This window comes from Mustela nivalis (genome assembly GCF_964662115.1).
Source record: "Mustela nivalis genome assembly, chromosome: 16".
NCBI lineage: Eukaryota > Metazoa > Chordata > Mammalia > Carnivora > Mustelidae > Mustela > Mustela nivalis.
The window spans coordinates 46,254,306-46,277,786 of NC_139035.1; the positions used below are offsets into that span (position 1 = coordinate 46,254,306).

At 33.7% G+C, this 23,481-nt stretch overlaps 1 protein-coding gene across 6 annotated transcripts in view; it reads left to right on the plus strand.

Moving 5' to 3' along the window:
- KCNT2 (potassium sodium-activated channel subfamily T member 2) overlaps nt 1-23,481 on the plus strand; it is a 344,584-nt gene that overhangs the window by 305,675 nt on the left and 15,428 nt on the right. For 4 of the 6 annotated variants that reach the window (XM_082703087.1, XM_082703088.1, XM_082703089.1 and 1 more), the window contains one exon: nt 14,679-14,979. In XM_082703087.1, coding sequence (XP_082559213.1) covers nt 14,679-14,979 — 301 coding nt within the window. Of the gene's footprint in view, nt 1-346; nt 398-14,678; nt 14,980-23,481 lie in introns of all 6 variants that reach the window. The other 2 variants (XM_082703085.1, XM_082703086.1) reach the window with 1 other exon arrangement.

Here is a 23,481-nt window from a genome sequence, read left to right on the forward strand (position 1 = left end):
AAATCTTTAAGCCAAAATCCTTGGCATTTTAAATTAGTTTTTATTTGTTTAAACATCATATAATCTTTAGTAAGGTTCATTACCTCCTACGTCTTAAAATTCTCTTATCCTCAGTTTTCATATTATGAGTTACTTTCTTTACCTATTTGACCTGTTTCTATTGATTTATTTCTTAAACTTTCCCCCTTCTTTCTACTGTTCAGTTTCTGCCTATAACAGCTCATTTCTAGATGGTGCCAATGTGATCTTCATCTGAAGGCTTCTCCCTAACCCATTGTCCCTGGGATTGGCTCTGGAGCCCAAGACTCCAAGTAGCTGCAGCAGTCTGCCTTTGTCTCCCTTCTAGGACTGGACTTCATCTTTAGTTTCCAGAAAGTACTCCGTTAACCACCTGAAGGTAGGCTAAGCTTCATCACAATCAGTCTCACCCAGAGCCTTAAGCTTGATGCCTGCACAATGCTCAGCACTATATTATTTTATTTAATCCTAACCAGAAGCCAATACGGCGGGCAATATTATTCTTGTTTTGAAATAAGCAGAGATGTAGACAAGTTAACTTGACCAATACCAAAAACTTTGGAAGCCGCAGACGTGGTTTTTAGAATTTATCATTATCTGACACCAGAGATTCTTTTAATCACTAGTTCTCACTGTAGCAGCCTCTACTGATTTCTGAACTACATCTCTCTTCTACCATCCGTTTTGAGATCCTCAGATGCTTTGGTTGAGAATCAACGTGGGGAATGACACTTGAATACTAACCAGGCATTTACTGAAGTTGTGTTTTGTAGTCTTTCAGTCTTTTTCTATACTTGATCTCAGAACACTTGCTATGTCTTGTGGTTTCAATTATCACCTCTATGTTGATAGATAGCAAGTTTGTGTTTTCTGTCCTAAGTTTTAAAAATGAAGAACATACTCATTTTCTGCCAGATTCTCTCTATTTTATTATCTACTAGAACTATAAATATTTATTGAGCACCACTAGCCATCAAATGCACCGACCTAGATACTTAGGAATACATCAGTAAACATACAAGAAAGATTTCTCAGAAAGCTAACATCAGAATTTCACGCCTATTCTTGAATTTAAGTACATCTTGGTGGATTTACTATATCTAAATTCTCTTCCCTTCAATATTTTACATAGAACAGACAGATTAATGACCATATTCCTTACTTTGTTCACATGATGCATGATGCATATAGTGGGTGTTTGATGCCTACTATATCAAGTCAAATTTCTTGTTGCTGGATTTTAAACTACTCTATATTCTGGCCATTCTTTATTGATGCTCCTTCTGTCCCTGTTTCTGGTACAAATCATTTATTCAATTATTCTGCCTGACCAAATGAGCAATGGACTTGGTACCAGAATATCTAAGTTTAAATGTTGGCTCTTCCTTTTACTATCTGTGTGTAAAATAGTCTATTCTCAACACATAGCAAAGTAAAGACAAAATAGGGAACATATAATTACCACTTCACAAATCCTTTTATTTTTTAAGATTTTATTTATTAGTTGCCAGAGAAAGATAGTGAGAGAGGGAACACAAGCAAGGCGAGTTGAGCTACGCTGAGCAGGGAACTTGATGCGGGGCTCAGTCCCAAAACCCTGGGATCATGACCTGAGCGGAAGGTAGACACTTAATGGCTGAGCCACCCAGGCACCCCTATCACTTCACAGGTTATAAAAAAAGGGCAAATATGTGTTAATTGTTCACAGATAGCTAATGGCAAACAATTCTGGGGCAAACTACATGGAGTAACATAGATCCTATTTCACTAATTTTCTGTGCTATATAACTTTGATTGGATGGTATTCCCTTAGAAAACATTTGTTTCAATACACTTATATTTATAAATAATATAATAGTATGAGTCTTGTAATTTGAATAAATACCTTGTGACATTTTTCAAACATAAGTATATTCACTAACCTCAAATGCACTCTATTTTACACACACACACACACACACACACACACACACACACACATACACTCCATAAGTCTGAGCTCATTTGTCATTTTCTTCCACTTTCTTACAGAAATTTTACTCTTGAATCTTTTTCTTACCTTATTTTACAATTCTTTTAAAATATTTTCTGGGGCACTTGGGTGGCTTAGTGGATTAAGCCTCTGCTTCAGCTCAGGTCACGATCCCAGGATCCTGGGATCGAGCCCCGCATCAGGCTCTCTGCTCAGCAGGGAGCCTGCTTCCCCCTCTGTCTCTGCCTGCTTCTCTACCTACTTGTGATCTCTTTCTCTGTCAAATAAATAAATAAAATCTTTAAATAAAATAAAATAAAATGAAATGCTTTCTGGCTCTGATCCTTATCTTGTACATTTCCATCCCCAGGAAGACATTTCTTACTTGCATTTTTTACTTACTCTAACTTAATTAGAATCTCAATGGCATACTTATTAGCAAGAAGCTGTTTAAATGCATCCAATCTGTTTGATTTAATTTAACTGCATAGTCATGGCTTTCTGTCCACTTAACATCTTAAACTGCGTGGAGATCATTCCTTCACTTTGCATTGCCGTAGGAAGTAAATTAAGCCTTCATTCACAGCTCCTTGTTGAATGGCTGCTAAAGTCTACAAAACAATCAGAACCAAATGGAAAATTATAAAGTTGATTTGGGTCGTCTAGGTCTTTATAAAGGAGTAGTGATGTGCAAGCAACAGTATACTTAGATCAATAATATTGTTTTGTATAGATTCTTAAAGATGAAATTGCATATTTATACTGCCAAGTCTTACATTGTGTTTGTTCTTTAATTAAGACATTACATATAGCGTAGAAATTTTCTTTCCACTAGCTCATTTATCTATAACTGCATATGCTTTAGGGAAGTAATTCTCAACAGAAAAGAGGGGTGTGTGGGTGTGTGTGTGTGTGTGTGTGGTGTGGTGTGTGTTTAAACACCATGGGGCATGGCGATATTGTGCTATATGCTTATTAGAATCACAGTAATAGTTTTCCATAAACTCGTATGCTTAGGTCATTTTTTTCTGGAATGTAAAATACTGGAGATGATAGAATGATACCGTCCCTGACTTACCCTACATTGTGTAGGATCTGCCTCATACATGTATACCCATGGATGAAAACATTGCCTTAGGCTGTATATTCCTGTAATTCTAGAAAATAATGGAAAAACTGGGAGACAAACCATGAGAGACTGTGGACTCTGAGAAACAAACTGAGGGTTTTGGAGGGGAGGGGAGTGGGGGGTTGGGTGAGCCTAGGGGTGGGTATTATGAAGGGCACCTATTGCATGGGGCAGTTGGTGTGGTGCATAAACAATGAAACTTGGAACACAGAAAAATAAAATAAAATAAAATTTAAAACAAAACAAACTAAAAAACTGAACTGTGAAGAGGACAAAAGTGGCAATGAAAGTATAATTTTAATAACATAAACCTTTGGAATACCTTTCTGGGCCTGTTAAGCCTGTGTGGCTATTCAGTGCTTTTCTATTGATTATTTGCTTGTTGTAAGTCAGTTTTAGAGTTTAAATCTATTCAGGTATATAAACTATTCTTTATACACACATATATAAGTATGTATATATAAGAAAACCTAAACATAGACAACCCAAAAGGGTATTTTATGTAGAAAACAAATATATTCTTATATGTCATTATTTCTAGACATGAAATGAATGAATTGGTTAAGGAAAACCACTTATTAGTTTCCTTATAAACCACAAATTAATGGTGAATTCAGTCTAAATTTGGGCCAGACTTTTATTCTGATCTATTAGACACACATCGGTGTATGGATTACAACAGATAAAATTAACTATAAGAAAAGTAAAAAAGTATCTTGACACCTACAAAAAAAGTAATTACAAAATGTATAATAATAACAATTCTGATGCTGATATTATCACTCCACCTTAAAAAAAAGACTTAAGCATTATTTTGAGGAGAAGAAAAAATGTTATATCTTCAGAGAACATAAAAAACATTTCGCTACTACACAATGAAAGAAAGTGGACATTGACTTCACAAGAAAAACAATGAAAAGAATGGTGTTAGTGACATTGTTTAGTAGCATTGTCAAAGAAACATGACATAATTAAGGCAATTTCATTAAATACTTGAAATACATTTCTGAATATTACAACTCAAAAGAGTTATGTATACTTTAGAGAAATATTAACCCTTAAATATTGCAAATTACTATTTAGAAAATTCATTTCTCAGGATTACCAGTAACCTCTATAACATACATATGATTGAAAGATGTATAACCTGATTTAAAAATCTCCCATCACAGGGCTGCCTGGGTGGCTTAGTTGGTTAAGTGTCTGACTCTTGATTTTGGCTCCAATAATCCAAGGGTCATAAGCTCCATTCCTGTGTCAGGCTCGAAACTCAGGGGAAGTCTACTTGAGAGTCTCTCCCTCCCTCTCTCTCTGTCCCTTCCCCACCCACCTCTCTCTCTTTCTCTCTTAAGTAAATAAATAAGTGTAAAAAATAAAAGCCCCCATCATGGGTAATGCTATGGTCCTAAATAAGCCAAGACCTTTTATTAGTTCTCTTCTTCTTCCTTGGTGTCTCCATAACAATAGATATTATTTATGATATGTATATTAGAGGGCAACAAGCTGTATTTGATAATACAGCTATTTGATAATATTTGATAAGAACTATTTGATGTTATTCAGTGCCCATTCTATTCCATGAAATACTTCTTTGCCTCCATGATAGTCAATTTTTCTATACATTCTAATAGTCTTAACTTCTCATTTTTCTTCTACCTTCCCAACTGAGGATAGTGAGCTATAAAAGTTAAAATTAAGGAGTTATCTCTAAAACACATCTATCTTTCCATTATTGTATCCCACGTACCTTGGACAGTGCTTCACACAACTGCTCCGTTCTGTTTACTGAACTCAGTCATAGGTATCCTCAACACAGAGCAATCCTTTCAAAAAATTCTGTTCAAACTTATATGATTTTATTTATACCTCTTCTGTCACTAATTTTGGGACCTAGGTATTATTTTACTTGTAATTTTGATGTAGCTGCTTAAGGACACCTGCCTAATTCCTGTTCCCATAATGTATAGCATATGACCAAGGTGGACAGTTTTTCGCATTGAAAGCCTAGGGGGAGTTTGGTCATTGTGAGTAGTTCACAGTTTCCAGGAATAGTAGAGGAGGAGCTACAGAAAAAGGAATCTGGAGGAAGAGGGAGGAACTAATGTAATTGATGGCTGCATTGCTATTTGGAGAGAATCTAGATTCTTTTGTTGTAACTCATTCTGTGTGGGCCAGTTTGAAAGTAGTAGTGTAAATGGGCTTTAAAAATTGGTAAATGAGGAATATGCTGCTTCCAGAACCCAATAGACTAAAAGATGTAAATTTGTTTTAATATTGTTGGGACTATTAGATCAGTAACTATTTCTTGACAGTATCAGAGTTGGAACATCCCTTGACTGAACAAATAAGCCCAGAAATTTTACTAAGTTGCTTCATTGAATTTATTTATTTATTTAGAACCCAAGTCTTCACTGAGTTTTGAATTAACCCCTTAGCTATGCCACACAGGCCCATGAGTACTTTTACTTCTAACTGTGGGGATCAGAGTCTGTTGTTACAGACGCATAGCAGCAGAAGCAGCATTTTGTAGCATCTTAGTGAGCTGTTTTCAGAGGTGTGGACCTCAGCGTGGCCACTGATCTTCCTCCACACAAGCAACCATGTGATAGGCCTGTATAATACACAGAATATCAGTTCTTCCCTTAAATGCTGTATGGGATGGAGATCAATACCTGGTTGAGGCATACAACTGATGGTCATAGGGTAAGACTCATTGTCTGAACTTAGTGTCTGTCATGATCCTTACTGATATCTCTACACACCATTCAGTATGAAACACACAGATAGATCAGAGACCTAGCACATAGGGCCACTTTAACAAAAGCCCCAAACTCATACAAATGGTCTGGGCCATTAGTAGTTTTATCTCGATTGTGTTCTTGCAGTTTTCCATTGACCTAAATCACAGAGTATGATAATATTAAAAGAGCCCTAAAGGAGCTCCTTTGTTCCCAAAGAAGGTAACCATTCACAGAGGATGGCAGGGCTTTGCTCCAAAATTCTAAGGGCCTGTGCAGCAATTCATGTATTAGGGCCTGCCAAAGGCTCCAAACAGTATTCCCATCTGCCAGTGACATTGCACGCGCCATTGGTTTTACTAGAACACAAAGTGTCAGAGCAGCTAACATAGCAGCCTGAACCTCTTACAGAGCCTTCTTTTGTCTGGATTCTGCTAAAAGTTGGCAGGGTTTTGGGTTACTCAGTAAATGGGCCAGAGTAACACTCCTGAATGAGGAATATGTTGCCTCTGAAATCCAAAGAAGCCCACTAGATGTTGTGCTTCTTTTCTGGTTGTAGGAGGGGTTAGATGCAACAACTTATTCTTTACCTTGGAAGGGATATCTTGCCATCCCCCCATGGACCCCTCGAAATGTCACTGAGGTAAGAGTCCCCTATATTTTTGTCAGATCTCTTTTTCATCCTGTGACCTGCAAATGTCTTATCAGTAAGTTTTGGATCATTACTACTTCTTGCTTATGAGGTCCAATCAGCATGCCATCACTGTAATGGACTGACATGCTATCTTGTAGGAAGGAAAGATTGTAAAGTTCTCTGCAAACAAAAGTAAAGCATAGAGCTGGAGAGTTGATATACCAGTAGGGTAGGACCGTGAAGATGTAGTGCTGACCTTGGCAGCTGAGCACAAAATGATTCTGGTGTTCCTTATTGATGTGGTTGGATAAAGAGACATTTACCAGATCAAAAGCTGCATACTAGGTACTAGGGAATGTCAGTTTGTTCAAGCAATGAAACCACATTGGGTGCAGCAGCTACAAATGGAGTTAACACATGGTTCAATTTAGGATAATCCACTGTCAGTCTCCAAGCTCCATCTGTCTTCTGCGCTGGCCAAATAGGTGAATTGAGTGGAGATGTGGTAGAAATCACTACACTTAGATATTTCCCATCCTCGATGGTGGCACTAATTTCTGCAATCCCTGTAGGAATTCTGTGTTGCTTTTAGTTTAATATTTTCTTAGATAGAAGCAGTTCTAGTGGCTTCTACTTGGCTTTTCCCAACTTATAGGCCAGTATGGTCAGGGAGCCAGCTGGGATCGGAACTGGGAAAATATCCACAGGATGGGTTCTGGGACCTACTGAGTCTACTGTGACACAGACCTGAGGTATTGATCACACGACCTCCATAAGCTCCTACTTTAACTGGTGGACCAAAGTGATGTTTTGAGTGTCCATGGAATTAGTCCCTTTTCAAAACCAGTGTCTACTAGTCTTTAAAAGTTCTGATTATTTCTTTTTCTTCAGTGTACAGTTACTCTGGTGAAAGGTCATATGACCCTTTGGGGAAGGCTGGAAAAAAGATTAATGGTATAGATTTTTGGCAGTGTACTGAATCCTTCCACAAAAGGAATAAGCCTCTCTTTCACTGAAGTGTTTTGGTTCTTTAAACTTGCTAAAATCTGGGTATTATTTGAAAGGTTGTTACTCTACTTTTATGATTCAGGTTAGAGTTTTGTTCACTTGATCTAGATGCTTTATGCTTATGCAGATTAGGTAAAATTTTAGTAGTTTTCCTATCTGTTTTACCTATAGGAACACAATGACCAATTAGCTAATGCCATAGGTCTTCACAAGTTGGAATATTCTGATTGCTGCTTTGGCTCTGCTGTCCATTATAACAACCATGTTCACTCACCTTGCCTTGGACAGTTGATTGCCTCTACTTGGCCCCTGCTTCCTTGGGATTCATTGATCTACTCCCATTTCATTTAGGTTTCCCAACTGAGTGACTGCAATTACCACTCTAAGGTGTGGCCTTAGAGAGAAGAGTTATCATTGAACTCTTCAAGGATACTGGAACTCAGTTCACAAATTTATTTCTTACAGTTGTGGTAAAAGGAATGCCTTCTAGACCCTCTTATTGTGGATGAATAGGTCTTAAATAACAAATCTACTCTCAAATTCCAATCTCAAGGCTTCAGTCCCTTGCTTTATATTAAAATGGGTTAGGTCCTGCATGTCCAACTTGCTTGCTATGGACCACCTTTTGGTACCTGTTACAGCCAACCAACCAGATGAACAATTAGAACCCTTTCTAACTCCCCAAGGTACAACTTCCAAAAAGAAACTCTACTTCATGAGTCCCTATCAATAAATTATGTCAACTTTATGTTTCTTCCACCATTATCCTGCACCCTTAACATCCTTTCTCACACCTGTTCCCCAGATATTGGTCCATATAAATTCGAGAACTCAAGTAATTCTTTTGGAGCATAACTTCCTGAACATGTAGTGAAACATAAAATAAGTAACATATATTTCATCTCTCCATCATCTACAGATTTATGAATCACTTTTTTAGGACTTCTACATAATAATACAACCAGTTAAAAATGAGGATGACACTCCCTTCTCAACTTATTAACACAGATAAATTATTTAAATTAATTATTTAAAATCTAAGGGAAGGCAGCCACCATTTAGTTAGCAATAGTATTCAAGAGCCTAAAGAAGGAAGAAAAAAGTACTGTTTTTTGTGTTTAAAGCTCTAGGAAAGTCCAAAGGCAGTAGACAGTTGAAATCTCTGTATGTTAGCTGTTTCTGAGTGACAGTTTTGAAGGCTCAAGGGAAAAAAAATTAATCACCAATGTGAGAAATAATACCAAGACAATAAATTAGCTATGTTTCAAATTCCACAAAGACCAAAGAAAGCAAAGATTTAATTAAATATGCATACACACATACGTTCACACACATGCACTCACACATACACAAAACCAGATTGCCAAGGATGTGTGAATATGCAACCTAATGTGTAAATCTAGAACAAAAATTTAAAAAGAGATTTAACTCATAAGTAAATCTACTTGAGTAATTGACTAGGTCTGATTTTCTTTTAGGGGTAATAACAAAAAGCTGGGTACTGTTTATGGGTGGGAGAAGAGGGAATGAGAAAAAGAGGAGAAAAAAAAGAGAAAAGAGGGAGATATATTCTGATCAACAGTAGTAGAAAACTAGCATAAATTTGAGGATTACTTAGCATTATCTCTAAATAGAGAACTTGGAATTTCTTTTCACTTGGACGTAAAATTAAATTTGACTTTCAAACTTATGGAGTTGGAATGGCAAGTTAATGAGGGTTCTACGTACTTAGAGTGACAACTTCATAGTCACAGAATAATAGATGAAGTTGAAAGCTACCAAAGAGAATTACATAGATGAAATATCTGATTTTTAGACATGGAGAATAAAGTCAAGATTTTGAAATAATTTTTGTTATTCCACCAAGTGATTGGCTTTAAAAAGAAAAAGCTATTATTTTGAACCTAAATTCTTGAGTGATTATTTGGCTTTAGAATTTATGTTGGAGTCTTACTACAGATTGCTTAAGTTTTGTTTATTTTTGTCATGAGAATTCTGAAAATTGTCACTATTTTTCAGGAAGCTCAGTTGGTTTATATGAAGTCATGAAGTATTGGTTAGATGGGATTGAAAATACAACCTACTATTTGATTCGAAATTTGGAATTTTTTAGACTATAATATGTTTATTCACTAATTATATCTATGATTCTGAAAATATGTTGAAAATACATCTAAATATGGGACATCTGGGTGACCCAGTTGGTTGAGTGTTGGACTCTTGATTTCTGCTCAGGTCATGATCTCAGGGTCCTGTTATCTAGGACCTGTTACATGTGGTTCCATCTTGGGTGGAGAGTCTGCTTGGGATTGTCTCTCTCCCTCTCCCTCTAACCCTGTCTCAGTCCTGTGCTCTCTCTCTTAAAATAAATAAATAAATAAACAAATAAAACAGTACATCTAAATACAATGTAACTAGTTATTTTCTATCTCTACTTAGATCACAGACTAAGTAAACTTATAAACTGAGCCTTTATAGAAAATACAGAAACATCTTTGTATGAATTATTTTTTTTTAACTCAAAAAAACTTCCATGGGACACAAAGTCACTAGCCTAAGTGCATATGGATTTAAATTTAGATGATGTCTCAAACATTCTTATAATTTAACTTTCCTTTAATGGAAAACATTAGATAGGAGTTCTTTTATAAAATGTTAAATTAAGGGGGAAAAGAGAGAGAGAGAAGCAAACCATAAGGGACTCTTAACTATAGGGAACAAACTGAGGGTTGTTGGAGGGAGGTGGGTGGGGGATGGCCTAAATGGGTGATGGGTATTGTATTGAGCAGGGCACTAGTTGTGATGAGCACTGGGTACTGTATATAAGTGATGAATCACTAGATTCTACGCCTGAAACCAATTTTACCATATATATTAACCAACCAGAATTAAATATATATAAAACTTGAAATAATAAATAAGTAAATAAATATTAAACTAGCATATCTTTAGTGGTTTCATTTTTGTCTGTTTTCTTTAGCAACAATTCAGAATTTCTTCAGTCATAAATCAAATAGCACAGTTTAAGGCTGTTTTAAAGCCTATAAATCTATTCTTAAGGGAGCCATGAATCCAGAGTACAAACACTCACTTTCAAACTACTGAGTGAATTGATTTATTTTAAAATACCACTTTATTCCACAGACTGCTCAATAACCTTATGACATGAATAACTTCAATAAAAAAGTTGAGAGGAAGTTGAATTAGGTCATTTTGGAGTGTGTTTGTGTGTGTGTGTGTGTGTGTAGAGTGTGGAAAAGAATGTTTGATATTTATTGTGATCCTGACACTTCCTGACTTTCTGAAAACAATGAAAGTAATTAAAAGTAATTTTAGGCATAGGAAACATTTTCTCATTTATAAAACTGCCAATTCTTACTCTTGTAAAGAAATATTTTTAGCCTTTTTAAAAAACCATATTAAGTTTGATACCTATTTGGAGAATAATATAACTTTAAACATAATAATGCCTTAAAATTATATGAAAATTATTGATTAGATTTATGAATTTTTTATTTCCTCATTGAACTGTACGAATATGCTCCTGAAAGCATTTCATATAAAATATGTCTTCATCCATTCAAATTGCTATAACAAATCACCATAGGCTGGGTAGCTTATAAACAACAGAAACTGATTGTTCACAGTTCTGGAGACTGGAAGTGGGAGATCAGGGTGGCAACATGGTCAGGTGAGGACCCCCTTCTGACTGCAGATTTATCATTTGTTTAACCACAGGGCAGAAGGCTCAAGGGATCTCTCTGGGGTCTTTTTTCCAAGGTCATTTACCCCATTCATGAGGACTCCACACCTATGGCCTACTAAAACCATCACCTGTAGGGGTTAATCTTTTAACAAATTTTAAGATTTTAACGTATTTTGAACATAACATTCAGTTCAGACCATAGCAATATGAAAATGTCTTTTTTTCATTCTCATAAGCACTAGTATTAAGTCTTGATTTTTCACATTAATAATTATATCAGTCTTCTGGTAACTAAAATACAGAAACATCAAACCAGATTCCTCTCATTATTCATAGAAATGGTGAAGAATAATTTATAGAAGCAGGGTAGGGCAATACATCTCCACTTTCAGTTATATATTGTTCTCATCTTCAAATTCATGAAACTTTAACCAAGGAATCTTTGCCCCCAAGGGTTTGTTCTAGCACCTTGATTTCTTGTGAAATATGGTCACTGATAGAGAAAACTGCATCACAAATATGAGTCATTCCCTGTCTTTTTCGTACCCATTTCTCACTTTTATATAATCCCTCATAATTGTTTCTTCTTCTTTTCTCTCTTTTACTGTCTCTTCATGCCAGATCATGAGGCATAATATTAACTAACATTTAGTAAGCATTTGCTGAGACAGGCACTACATTAATATTGCTCTCTTCAAGTATTATCTCTTAGATCTTCTGAAAAAACACGGTGGGCAAAGTAAAAATATAATTACTATTTTTCAGATAGGGAAATGGGGATAAATTTAGAGAGTTTATGTAACCTGGAGCACTGAGCTAATTAAGTGGTGAGACATTGTATTTAAATCCAGATCTCTGCGATGGCTAGCACACTTGCTTTTAAACATTGTATCACTCTGACTCTAATTCAGGAAAAGGTCCTATGATCAAAGGCACTTCTGTGTCTCCCAGCAAACTATTTCCATTAGATCATAGTGTGTCACATTCAAAACACAATAGAGTCAAATCAGATGATGAAATGACAGCAAGAAAGTATATTTATAAATGGACCTTTTTTAAAAAAACACACAGGCATACACAATATTCCATACCTAGGAATAGAATAACGAATGTTTATTTCCATTGAAATTGATATTGTCAATAATCATTTTAACTTGAAATAATAACATTGTTATATGTGGAAATTTATACTTGGCGCATTTTTCTTTATACATTAATGTACTATAGGAATTTGAAGGGCATTTCTTGAGGTAGAAGATGGGTATTATTATTATTCTCATTTTACATAGTGATTAAGCAGTTTTGTTGTAGGAACAAAGGTAGGAAGTATTCAAAATATCATTCAAATTTGTAATCTTATACATAATCATTATGTCATATGGAAGGGTGAGAGAAGGACCTACAAATTCCAAACAAATAGATAACAATCTATGTGTTGTCAGTTCATTTCTTAAAATTAACCCTAACGTCCTTCTAATTACTTTTTTCTGTACTTACAGTAAAATATACAAAGAAATGATACTTATTTTATTGAGTAATTGACAAAAAGACTTCTTGAATCCTATAGATTGTATGTATAAATCATGTTATTCTTTTCTTAAGGAAGTTCAAAACAATGATGAATAGGGTATTCAGTAATGTTTAACTAATACACATATAGGCTTCATTTCATCTTTTAGATGCTTACTTGATACAATTCTTCGTATACATAACTAAGAAAAAGCATTCACAAAGACAGATAGTGTTTCATCCTCTACTTGAATTATGGGACTGGCAAGGCTACTATTTCCACATATTTGTAGGAAATCAAACTATTACTCACAGAAACCAATGACTAGAAAGATCACTTCAAATAAATGTAAAATTGTGATTAACTAAACTCTGCAAGACAAATGTCTAAATATGAATGTTTTCATTTTTGCTATAGAGTACATAAAAACTGAAACTACTGAGCAAAGATTGATGTTCTTTACTGATGGTAGATATTACTCAAGGGTTTATATATTTTACTTTCACAGAAGAGGGTTTTCAGTATATTATCAGATATGTGAGACTAGAGGAAGTTAAGACTTATAAAGGTACCCATTATTGTAAAACCATGCAGCTATCTACATTTTAATACTTGCAGTTTAAATTCTATATCTCAAATATTTTCTAAACATATTTAATAAAATGCTCTCTTACTGTGGAGACTTGAAAGTTAAACTGTTTTTAATATTCCTTATTGTTTTTAAACAGAAGTAGGGAAGAATATTTAAATTTTTCATTGAATTTAAGTGTGAGATAGTTTCATAGCTTGCCAGTAGGAATTGTATGCAAATCATTGACCAAGACTCCATAATTTATATTCACTTTTAAAGGATTTTATTGGATCTACCTCTTGACCTTAGTTAAATTGGTAATTTAAACTCTATTACTTTACAAGCCAACAAAACATGCATATTAGAGCTGAATTTCAAACTTTAGTCAATAGAAGGGAAACAGAGTTGGCAGATTCATGAATGTTGGTGTTATGCACAGTATAATTCAGGAAACTGTCCATTTGCATTTGCATGGTTTTAGTTAAGTAAGACTTCCTGCTTTGAACTATAATGCATTTCATTTAACTTTCTGGTATGAAAAGCAACAGTTTGAAACAGGAAGGTCTTATTTTTTAAGGGCCTACAATCAAAGGAAAGCTTCTTACTTTAAAATCAGATTTAGTAGTATGGAAGTAAATTAAAATAGACTTTCTGAATTTGTTCATTGTTTTTCCTTCCTCTGGAGAATAGCCTGATTTAAGTGTTTTTGTGTGATTCTCGAATGCATTTGTGAAATTTAATATTTACATTTTTCACTTAGGATACTGAGAATGGTTCCTGAAATATGTTTTAATGTTTTAATCAAAAAAAGGTTTATGTGGTGAATAACTAATGTATGAATTAAAAAGTGCTTTTTATTTTCTTCTGGCTCAGAATAGTGAATTTTTAAAAATCACATTTTACAAAGTTTCATCCCAATGCCATCTTTAGAAAGAGCAATAATTTAAACCCCTTTTAAAATATTAATTCCAGAAGTAAAACAATTTTCATAATCTTTATTTAAATTTCATATAAAATACATTTGTAGATTTAGAAAAGTCCATTACATTGACTTTATTTGAATTTAAATTATTTTTTTGTTTATTTATGGTTCCAAACATCTCTATGCGAGCTAGTCATTTTATAGCAGGATGCATGAAAAGTTAAATCTTTTCATAAAACCGTATACTGGAGATGCAAAGCTATTTTATCTGCTTCATATATAAGTTCAGTGTATTTTCAAATAATATTTTTAATAACAGCAAAGTGAATCAATGATTATGATTTTGTTTTTTCTGTGAAAACTCTCATGAGATATATAATGATACCAAGTTATTGGCAAAATTATTAGCCTATCTCCAAATTTCAACTGTTGCTAAAATATCTAATTATCAATATCCATTTCCTTTAAAGTCTCAGATATCCATCAGCGTAGAAGAGTGGGAAGACACCAAAGACTCCAAAGATCAAAGTCATCACCGAAGCAACCACCGCAACTCAACCTCCAGTGACCAGTCAGACCATCCCTTACTACGGAGAAAGAGCATGCAGTGGGCACGAAGACTGAGCAGAAAAGGTCCAAAACACTCTGGTAAAACAGCTGAGAAAATAACCCAGCAGCGACTGAACCTCTACAGGAGGTCAGAAAGACAAGAGCTTGCTGAACTTGTGAAAAATAGAATGAAACACTTGGGTCTTTCTACAGTAGGATATGGTATGCTCTTTAAAAGTATTGTATGCTATGGACTTGTGATTCTTGCCATAGTCTTTGCATAGTTGGTTCCAATTTAGTAAGTTAAGAATCACATTTTTGTTTCACAGGCCAGTTTGAAGGAACTACTGATACATATCTAATACAGAAAATTATAGTGATGACAGTGAAAGTAAACGCTAAAAATGTTAAGTATTTGTCAGTTCTCTAGGCACTCTGCTAAACTTATTATGTGAATTATCTTAATTTTAATTTTCTTCAAAACTCTTCCATTTTAGAGAGAAGGAAATAACCTGCTAATTAGCTTCTTAATAGCATGTCTGATATTTAGATCCCATTCTGTCATGCTCTCTCTCTCTCTCTTTCTCTTTCTCTCTCTCTCTCTCTCTCTCTCTCTCACACACACACACACACACACACACTCCCACACACACCCAAACCACATCTTTTTCTAGGAACTAGTATAAAATGAATTTGAGGCATTGGCAAGTAACTAAATGTACCAGACACAAATGAACCAAAATGTTTCCATAAAATTTGTTTAGTTCCTTGTGGTCCAGAAACAAAAGTCTTCAAAAGCTTTAATTTGAAGCTCAAATAGTACTTGATTTCATATAATATAGATCTGCATCAATAATTACTAAGTTCCTGTGTTGATCTATGATTGCCATAGAGACCAAAAAGCATAGCTTAAATAAATAATGCAAGGATAATTTTAAAATATATTGATTACTACTCTATGAATTTTATTTAAAAAAGAAATTTAGTCAACTTAGAGTAAAGCCAAATGATAAACAAAGTAGGTTTGTTTTATATATGTAACTTGAGTAAACCAGAAGCTAAGATAATATAAATATCTTGCAGGTTAGGGAAAAAATGGAATGCATTCTATATTTGTCCCATCTCATCTTTATTACTAAAGTCTCAACTTGAAACAATGTATATAGGGAGAAATTTAATTATTGAATTAGAGAGTTTAAAAGAAGTTAACTTTCAAGAACTATGCTAGGTTCTTTATGTGTATTTTTCTCATTACTCTTCATAATCCTGAGTGGATAGGTGTCCCACTTTACCCTAAGAATTTGAAGCTTAGAGCTTAAAGACCTTGTTCAAGGACATACAGTTGAAATGTGTTGGAGTCAGGATTCCATATGTAATTGAAATAATTCCTTATGACTTACTTAAATGTGATACAGACTCATCTATTACCAATAATTTTAATATAATCACACACGGTCTTACACAAAGAGTAAATTCAAAGAAAATTAGATGTTCCTTTTAAAAACAATAGCTCTTTGCTAATGTGATGACAGTATGATTGTATTTCTTATAGAACTATAGTCCTTTATTTGTGTGTACTTTTGTTAGTTATTATTCAGCTACTCTTTCTTTTTTTGGAAAGTTCTAGTAAATGATTGTTCATCCAAGTTCCAGCTGTGTTTCATGAACATTGTAACTCAAGGCTGGTCCTGTAAGCAGTGTGAAAGATAACAGTTTGACTCTAAGAGACACAAAAATGCATGAACTGGATACATGGGAGAATCATCAGGGCACATATTGTGTTTTTGCTAATGAAACTTCTATCAGGTACCTTGCATTTAGTTATTCTCTGTGTTGTGTGTTTTTTTTTAATTATTTATAAATTTGTTAATTGAATTCTCACACTAACTCTTACAGAAAGGAAGAATGGGTATCGCCTACCTTCTTTTTTCTCTCTCTTTTCATCTTTCTTCCTCTCACTGTCCCATTCTAATCATCTATTCATCCCTAGGTCCATCAATCCATTCTAAGGCCACGCACTAGCCACCTTTAATAACGTAAGGATTATGAAAACAGGATTGGGATCTAACACATCATGAGCTTCTGGACTTCTCCAAGTGTTCCTAACTCACAATAATTCATCCATGCAACAGATATTATTGGCCCACACTGGGAATAGAATAATGGCCTATTCACATAGGACCTCTGCCTTGTGGAACTTATATTTCTAATATCAGCCAGTAGACTCACTGAATTATTTAACCTCTCTAAGCCTCTTTTTATCACCGTGAAATGGAATAATAATGTCTGTCTTATAAGTCTCTTGTGAGGGACAAATGGGATAATGAAGAATAATGTGCTAAGCCCAGAACTGGCATTCAGTTGATATCACCAATCTTCCATATACTGATTTAAGTACTACTATATGTACATCTGTGCTTTACACATAAAAGGAGTAGTTTTGTTGTTTTTTTTTTTCCTTTGCCTACCTCAACCAAACCAAACCAAACCAAACCAAACAAATTTTGCACCCTCAGGGCAATTTTGCCTCCACTGAGGATGCATGCTTTCAAACAATTTATTTTGCATGTTTGCTTTCCTTCCTTGAGAGAAAGGGAATGTCTTACTCATCTTTTCATCTTTGTATCCCCAACATATTACACATTTCCTGACACATAGGAACCCAGTAACTGCACTTTGAATGCGTGAACAAATGGAATGCTTACAGGTGAGAAAACAGGGTCTCAAATATAAATGATTTCCTAGCCTACTAGATAGTCAAGTCAGTACTCTAACTTAATACTTTTGACTCTGTGTCTCTTTATGTACCCACTATACCTCATGTTCTTTGTACATATCATCAATATTTTATAGAGATTTAGAGTTGAAAAATGTTTTTACATACATTTTAAAAAATGCATGATGATTGATTTAACAGTAAGTCATAATCTTCTTTTTTCTGAGTTAGGGATGACGTGCTCCAAAAGAATGAATAGATTACTTTTGAACTCTTGGATATGAGACATCAAGGAGAAGGAAAGGGAAGAGTTAAAAGATGACTTTTGAGGGTTTTTGTTTGAGGAACTAAGCGTATGGTGGTGACATTCTCTGAGCTTAGAAAAAGAAGACAAATATGTTGGGGTAAATATAATAAATTTAACTCACTCCTAACTAGGTGATGCTGTGAAAGAAGATGAATATCTGCTGTCTGGTTCTCAAGAAAAAGAAATTAGATGTTATATAGACTTGAGACTCTACATGCTGATAAAGCATGTGGATTTTAATTAAAATCATAGGAGTAGTTGAAATAACCCCTGCTGAGGACTATAAGAGTACTTTGGAAAACATTTCAAGAATATTAAGGGAAGAAATCTTTTTTAAAAACAAGAGACTGAAATGTCTAGAACTGAAATGCCCAAAATATGATAGTATGCTATTAATTGGTTACATGTTTTATCATGACATTGATCCTTTATGCTTTCAGAAGGCCATGTGGGGCCTGGGGTGGTCAGAGGCACTCCTCAGGCTGGTTACTTCCAGCCATAAGCAGTTTTGTCTGTTACCCCACTGTGAGTACAAATATCATTTCTTATGTGTACTATGATGTGAAAAAAAATGTTGGAAAGTATTGGACTGAGATAATGATTGATAACATCAAAGAGTGCTATTGAGTATAGTGATAGGTTATGGATGGACCTTGGTGAAAGTAGTATCAGTTACATGGTATGTGTGCAAGCCAAATTTGAGTAGCTTGAGGAAGGATGTGAGGTAAGGATTTGAATATAGTGGATTTAAATATATTAGAAACCCCAAGGTATTGGAAATTTAATGTTCTATCTCATTGCTTTACCATTTATTGCTTCTATTGCTGAAGTCATGTCACAGTACAAGATAGATGTGGGAACTCCAATTATTTTGTCCACATTGCATCAAATAGGAAGGAGGGAGATATCAGAGAAAGAAAGATCTCTTCAGTTAAAACATACTGTCAAGTAACCGTACTCACCATTTCTGTTATGTCCCATTGGCAAGGAATATGTCTTATTTTTGGTGGCCCAAATCTAACATTAAAGAAGACGAGAAGAATTTCCCTACTGAGAGACAATTATCTGTCTAGCATAGTAGATACTTTTTAAGAAGTTTCATTGTGAAGGAGAGGTGAGAACATGAAGCTAACTGATGGGAAAGCAGAGAGGGAAGAGAAAATATTTGTTTTGAAGATCAGAGAGAAATGAGCATATTTTTTAAGTTTGAGCCATTAATGAAGAAGTTGAAATACAAGAAAAAGACCCTAGTTGGAACCTTTTGCTTAGATAATTGGAAATGAGGAAATACTCATGTTTTAAATGCAGTAAACTTGTAGGTGTTTTGACAGGAAGGTAAGTAACCTTTCATGTGATATTGCATAATATACATGATGTGGCCAATATTATTTTCTAAATCTAAAAATTCAATTCTACAACACATCTTGCCCAAAGATTTGAAAGATGGAATTTGAGGACCTCTATATTTTGGTAAAATAGCTAAAGTGAAAATCTCCAAATTCTGCTTTCTTCCCATTGAATTTTTGGGAGAAATTTCTTCAATATAATTTCTAAAACTTCCTCTCAAAATTCATGGCATTGTATACAAACTGGCCATGTGTTTTTGGTAAAGTCACTATCGCCCTGAAATTCATGTTCTTTAACCATCAAATAAGGATAATAAAGTCTTCCTAAAGGGGTGTGGTATAAAATAATAAAATATATGTTAAAAAAACCAACTTTTTAATCTGTAAGCTATCTGCAAATATGAATAATTATACTTTTCTTTATGTTCATAGCTGGCACTATTCTTCAGCAATCTGTTTATAATAGCTCTCACATTCACAAAAAATTATTCTTTCTAACTTTTGACAGATTCTTAATGATTAGTTTCCAGAATGGCACACACTATTAAGTATAAAGTGGCAAGTAAGTCTTCCCAGTGTGACTGCTCCTACGGGTGTTAACCAATTTTGACATGGATTGTAAGCTTCATACTGTTACTAGAAGATGAAATGCGAAGATAGAAAAAAAATAAAATCCTTTTAAGTGACAAAGAAGTAGCTAGTAGTTATCCACTGACTTTCATTACATCTATTAGAAGGTCTTAGTTTCTTTCTGAAGTAGATTTATAAATGCCTGAAATAATGGACAAATTAAACGAGTACTGGTTTATTTTATGTTTTTGTTTTTGTTTTTGTTTTGTTTTGTTTTGTTTTTAGACAATAAGGAGACTTAATTCTTTCATTCTCTTTCTTATGGAAAGAAATAAGCAAAATTAACCAAAAGGATTATTATTCCAACCCAAAGTTATGATAGATAAGGTAGTGGTATAAGTAGTAGTAGCCATAGCAATAGTAGTAGTAGTAGTAGTAGTAGTACTAGTAACATCATCAACATCTCATATTTTTATAAACCAATTATCATTTTTATGTTTTAAAAAAATTTCCCCCAAATCTTAGTCAATAAATCAGTTACCTTGTCTAATACAATATTATTGACAATTTTTCTAAAACAAATTACCAAAGAGGGAAAAGGTACCATAGGTAGATATTTCTTCTAGAATGTTTTGCAAGTTTTAGTACTTAGGAGGAATAATATGAATATCTGAGGTCACTGTAGCAACTTCATCAACAATTTAGTACTTCAAAAAAATCAATATTAAATTTTTATTATTTTTGAAATGTATTGTTTACCTTTTTCCAATAAAAATAAGTATAACAATATTGACATGCAAAGTCAAAATGCTCCCAGTGTAGATTCCCAGAATATGGATGATTTTATGTTACTCTGTATTTCCAGAACTGATTCACATGAGATGGCAGTCAGAAACAGAAGGATACATAGATGTGCTTGTTTTATGTTCATCTCATTTTGTATATAGAATATTAATAGAAAAAAACAAACTCAGTGGTTTTCTCAATAGATAAAGTAATGAAGCTTTCAAAGGGGGCAGTTGTTTAGCTGATAAAGATTTCTGATAAATAGAACTATTTGGGCAATTAATTTTTCATATATCCCTAAATTAAGACTATATAGTTTTGTTTCATGGATTTGTAACATGTCCTTCTCAGAACATTGATTTTTCAATGATATCAATATTTTTACATAATTTAATACCACAGTCAATTGCATTTAAATATACATATATTTTATCATTATGACTAGAAGTTCAAATGTGTTTTAGCATGTGTGTAAGAAAATGTGGCCAATTTGAATAAAATGAAATATTTTTTACCATTGAGAAAAAAAGTTTATTGGTTGAATGAACTTCTTACGCAATAGTTTTTGAGAGAGCAGAGAATGGCTTCCTAATTGCATTAAAATAACAAAAAGAAACTTCCAGTTATGATGACTATTTATCCTTTCAATTTAAATAACTAAAAAGATATAGATCAATAGTATGCAGACAGACTCTGGACAAAAGAAAGCATATAACTTTATTACTTGAGGAAAAAGAATCAAATGAATTAAGCCTTATACAGGCTAGAAGGCAAGGAGGTGGACCCAAAATAAAATATTTTACATACATATATATGAGCTTTCCCAGTAGAAAAATCTATTAAAGAAACAGGTCCAGAAAAATGTGAAGATTAAAGTAGTTATTACAGTATGGTTTATATGTTCAAGATATTGAGGAACATGGAAGGATAATAAGGAGAGAAACTAAAGATATAAAAGAGACCATACTGAACTTTGTAGAGGACAGAATTTATGATGCAGTATTCAAAATGAAATGTATGCTGGATGACATCAACATCAGGATAACTACTGCAGAAGAAAATATCAGTGATCATAAAGCCATAGCAATAGACTATCCAAAATGCAGAAGAGAGAGAGGGTAAAAAAACACTTGAAAAGATAGTGTTACTTACTGATGAGACAGTATAAAGTAGTCATGTAATTGGTGTCCCAAAAGGAAAGAAGTGAATGGATATTTGAAGAAATAATGACCATAATTTTTCCAAATTTGATGGGAACTCTACTCAAGATCTTAGAAGCCCAGTGAAACTCAAGCCATGTAACAAATGAAATAATGCCAAGACATAGTATACAAAATTGCTGAAAGACTTCAAAAGGAGCCAGAGGAAAAGGTCACTTTATGAATGAAAAACAAATACACTTGACTCTTAAACAACACAAATTGAACTGTGCAGGTCCACTTATATGTGGATTGTTTTCAATAAATACACATACAGTAATCTAAATGTATTTTCTCATGATTTTCCTTAAAACATTTGTTCTCTAGCTTACTTTATTGTAAGAGAACAGTATAATACATATACAAATATATGTTAAGTGACTATTTATTTGTAAGGCCCTTGGTCAATAGTAGGCTATCGGTAGTCAAGTTTGGGGGAATCATCTGTTACAAGCAGATTTTCTACTGCACAGGAAGTTGGCAGCACTAATTCTGCATTGTTTGAGGAGTAGCTGTGCAAGGATGACAGCAGACTTTTTGACAGAAACTTTGCAAACCAAAACACAATAAAGGAACATCTTTGGAGTACTGAAAAAATAGTTTACCTAAAACTTTATACACAATAAAAATATATTTTTAAAATAAAAGCAAATAAAGACTGTTTTAGACAAACAAAAGGTGCGAGAAGTTGTCAACAACAGATCTGCACTATGAAAAAAATATTAAAGGAAGTTCTTAAGACAGAAGAAATTTCATGCCCCGAAGAAATTTAGATCGAAAAAGAAATGGTTGGGGCAACGGGCTGGCTCAGTGAGAAGAACATGTGACTCTTGGGGTCCTGGGTTCCGGCCCTATGTTGGATGTTAGAGATTATAAAAAAACAAAACAAAACAAAACAAAACAAAGCAAAAACCTTTTTAAAAAGATAAAAAGAAATGTAAATATTGAGAAAATATCAAATTTATGCTTCTAATTTATGCATTTATTTAAAGATAATTTTTTGCTAAAAATAATTAATTACAATTAATTATTTTACTAAAAATAATTATGTTTTTGCTAAAGATAATTAATTTGCTTATAACAAACATTTAAAGATTTATAGAATTTATAGAATATATAGAAGCAAAAATGTATGACAATAACTCAAATAATAGGAATGGAGTAATCAAGATCTAATGTAGCAAGCTTGTTACACTACACATGAAGTGGCAGTTATTTAAGTGTAGCCACTGAGAAGTTCAAGCTGTATATTGTAAACCGTAGAGCAAGGATAACAAAGTATAGCACATGTGTTTTTGCTTTAAAAAAAAAAAAAAGCAACCATCCTTGCTTATTTGTTCTATCTATGGCCACATTCACTTTACAGTGTAAAAATAAATTTAATAAATGCAACAGATCATATGGCCCCAAAGCCTGAAATATTTACTACCTGGCCCTTTACAGGAAAACATTTGCCAAATAATGACCAAGAGAAACTACAAAATAATTAAATCAAAGTGATGCATTTAATAACCAATGATGCAAATAAATAAGAATAATTATAAAAAGAAATTTTTAAAATCTCAATTAATCTAACAAGTAGAGAGGGTAGAAGAGAGGAATAAAAAACCATATGGGACAAATAAAACAACTAGCAAGAGGGTAGATTTAAACCCAACTTTACTGATATTTGCTTTAAATATAAAGGGATTAGGCATTTCAATGAAAAGAAGTCATCATAATTAAATTAAAAGAGGCAAGACTCAACTCTGCATTGTCTATAAACCCAACAAAAATTTAAAGAAACAAAGAGGTTAATAG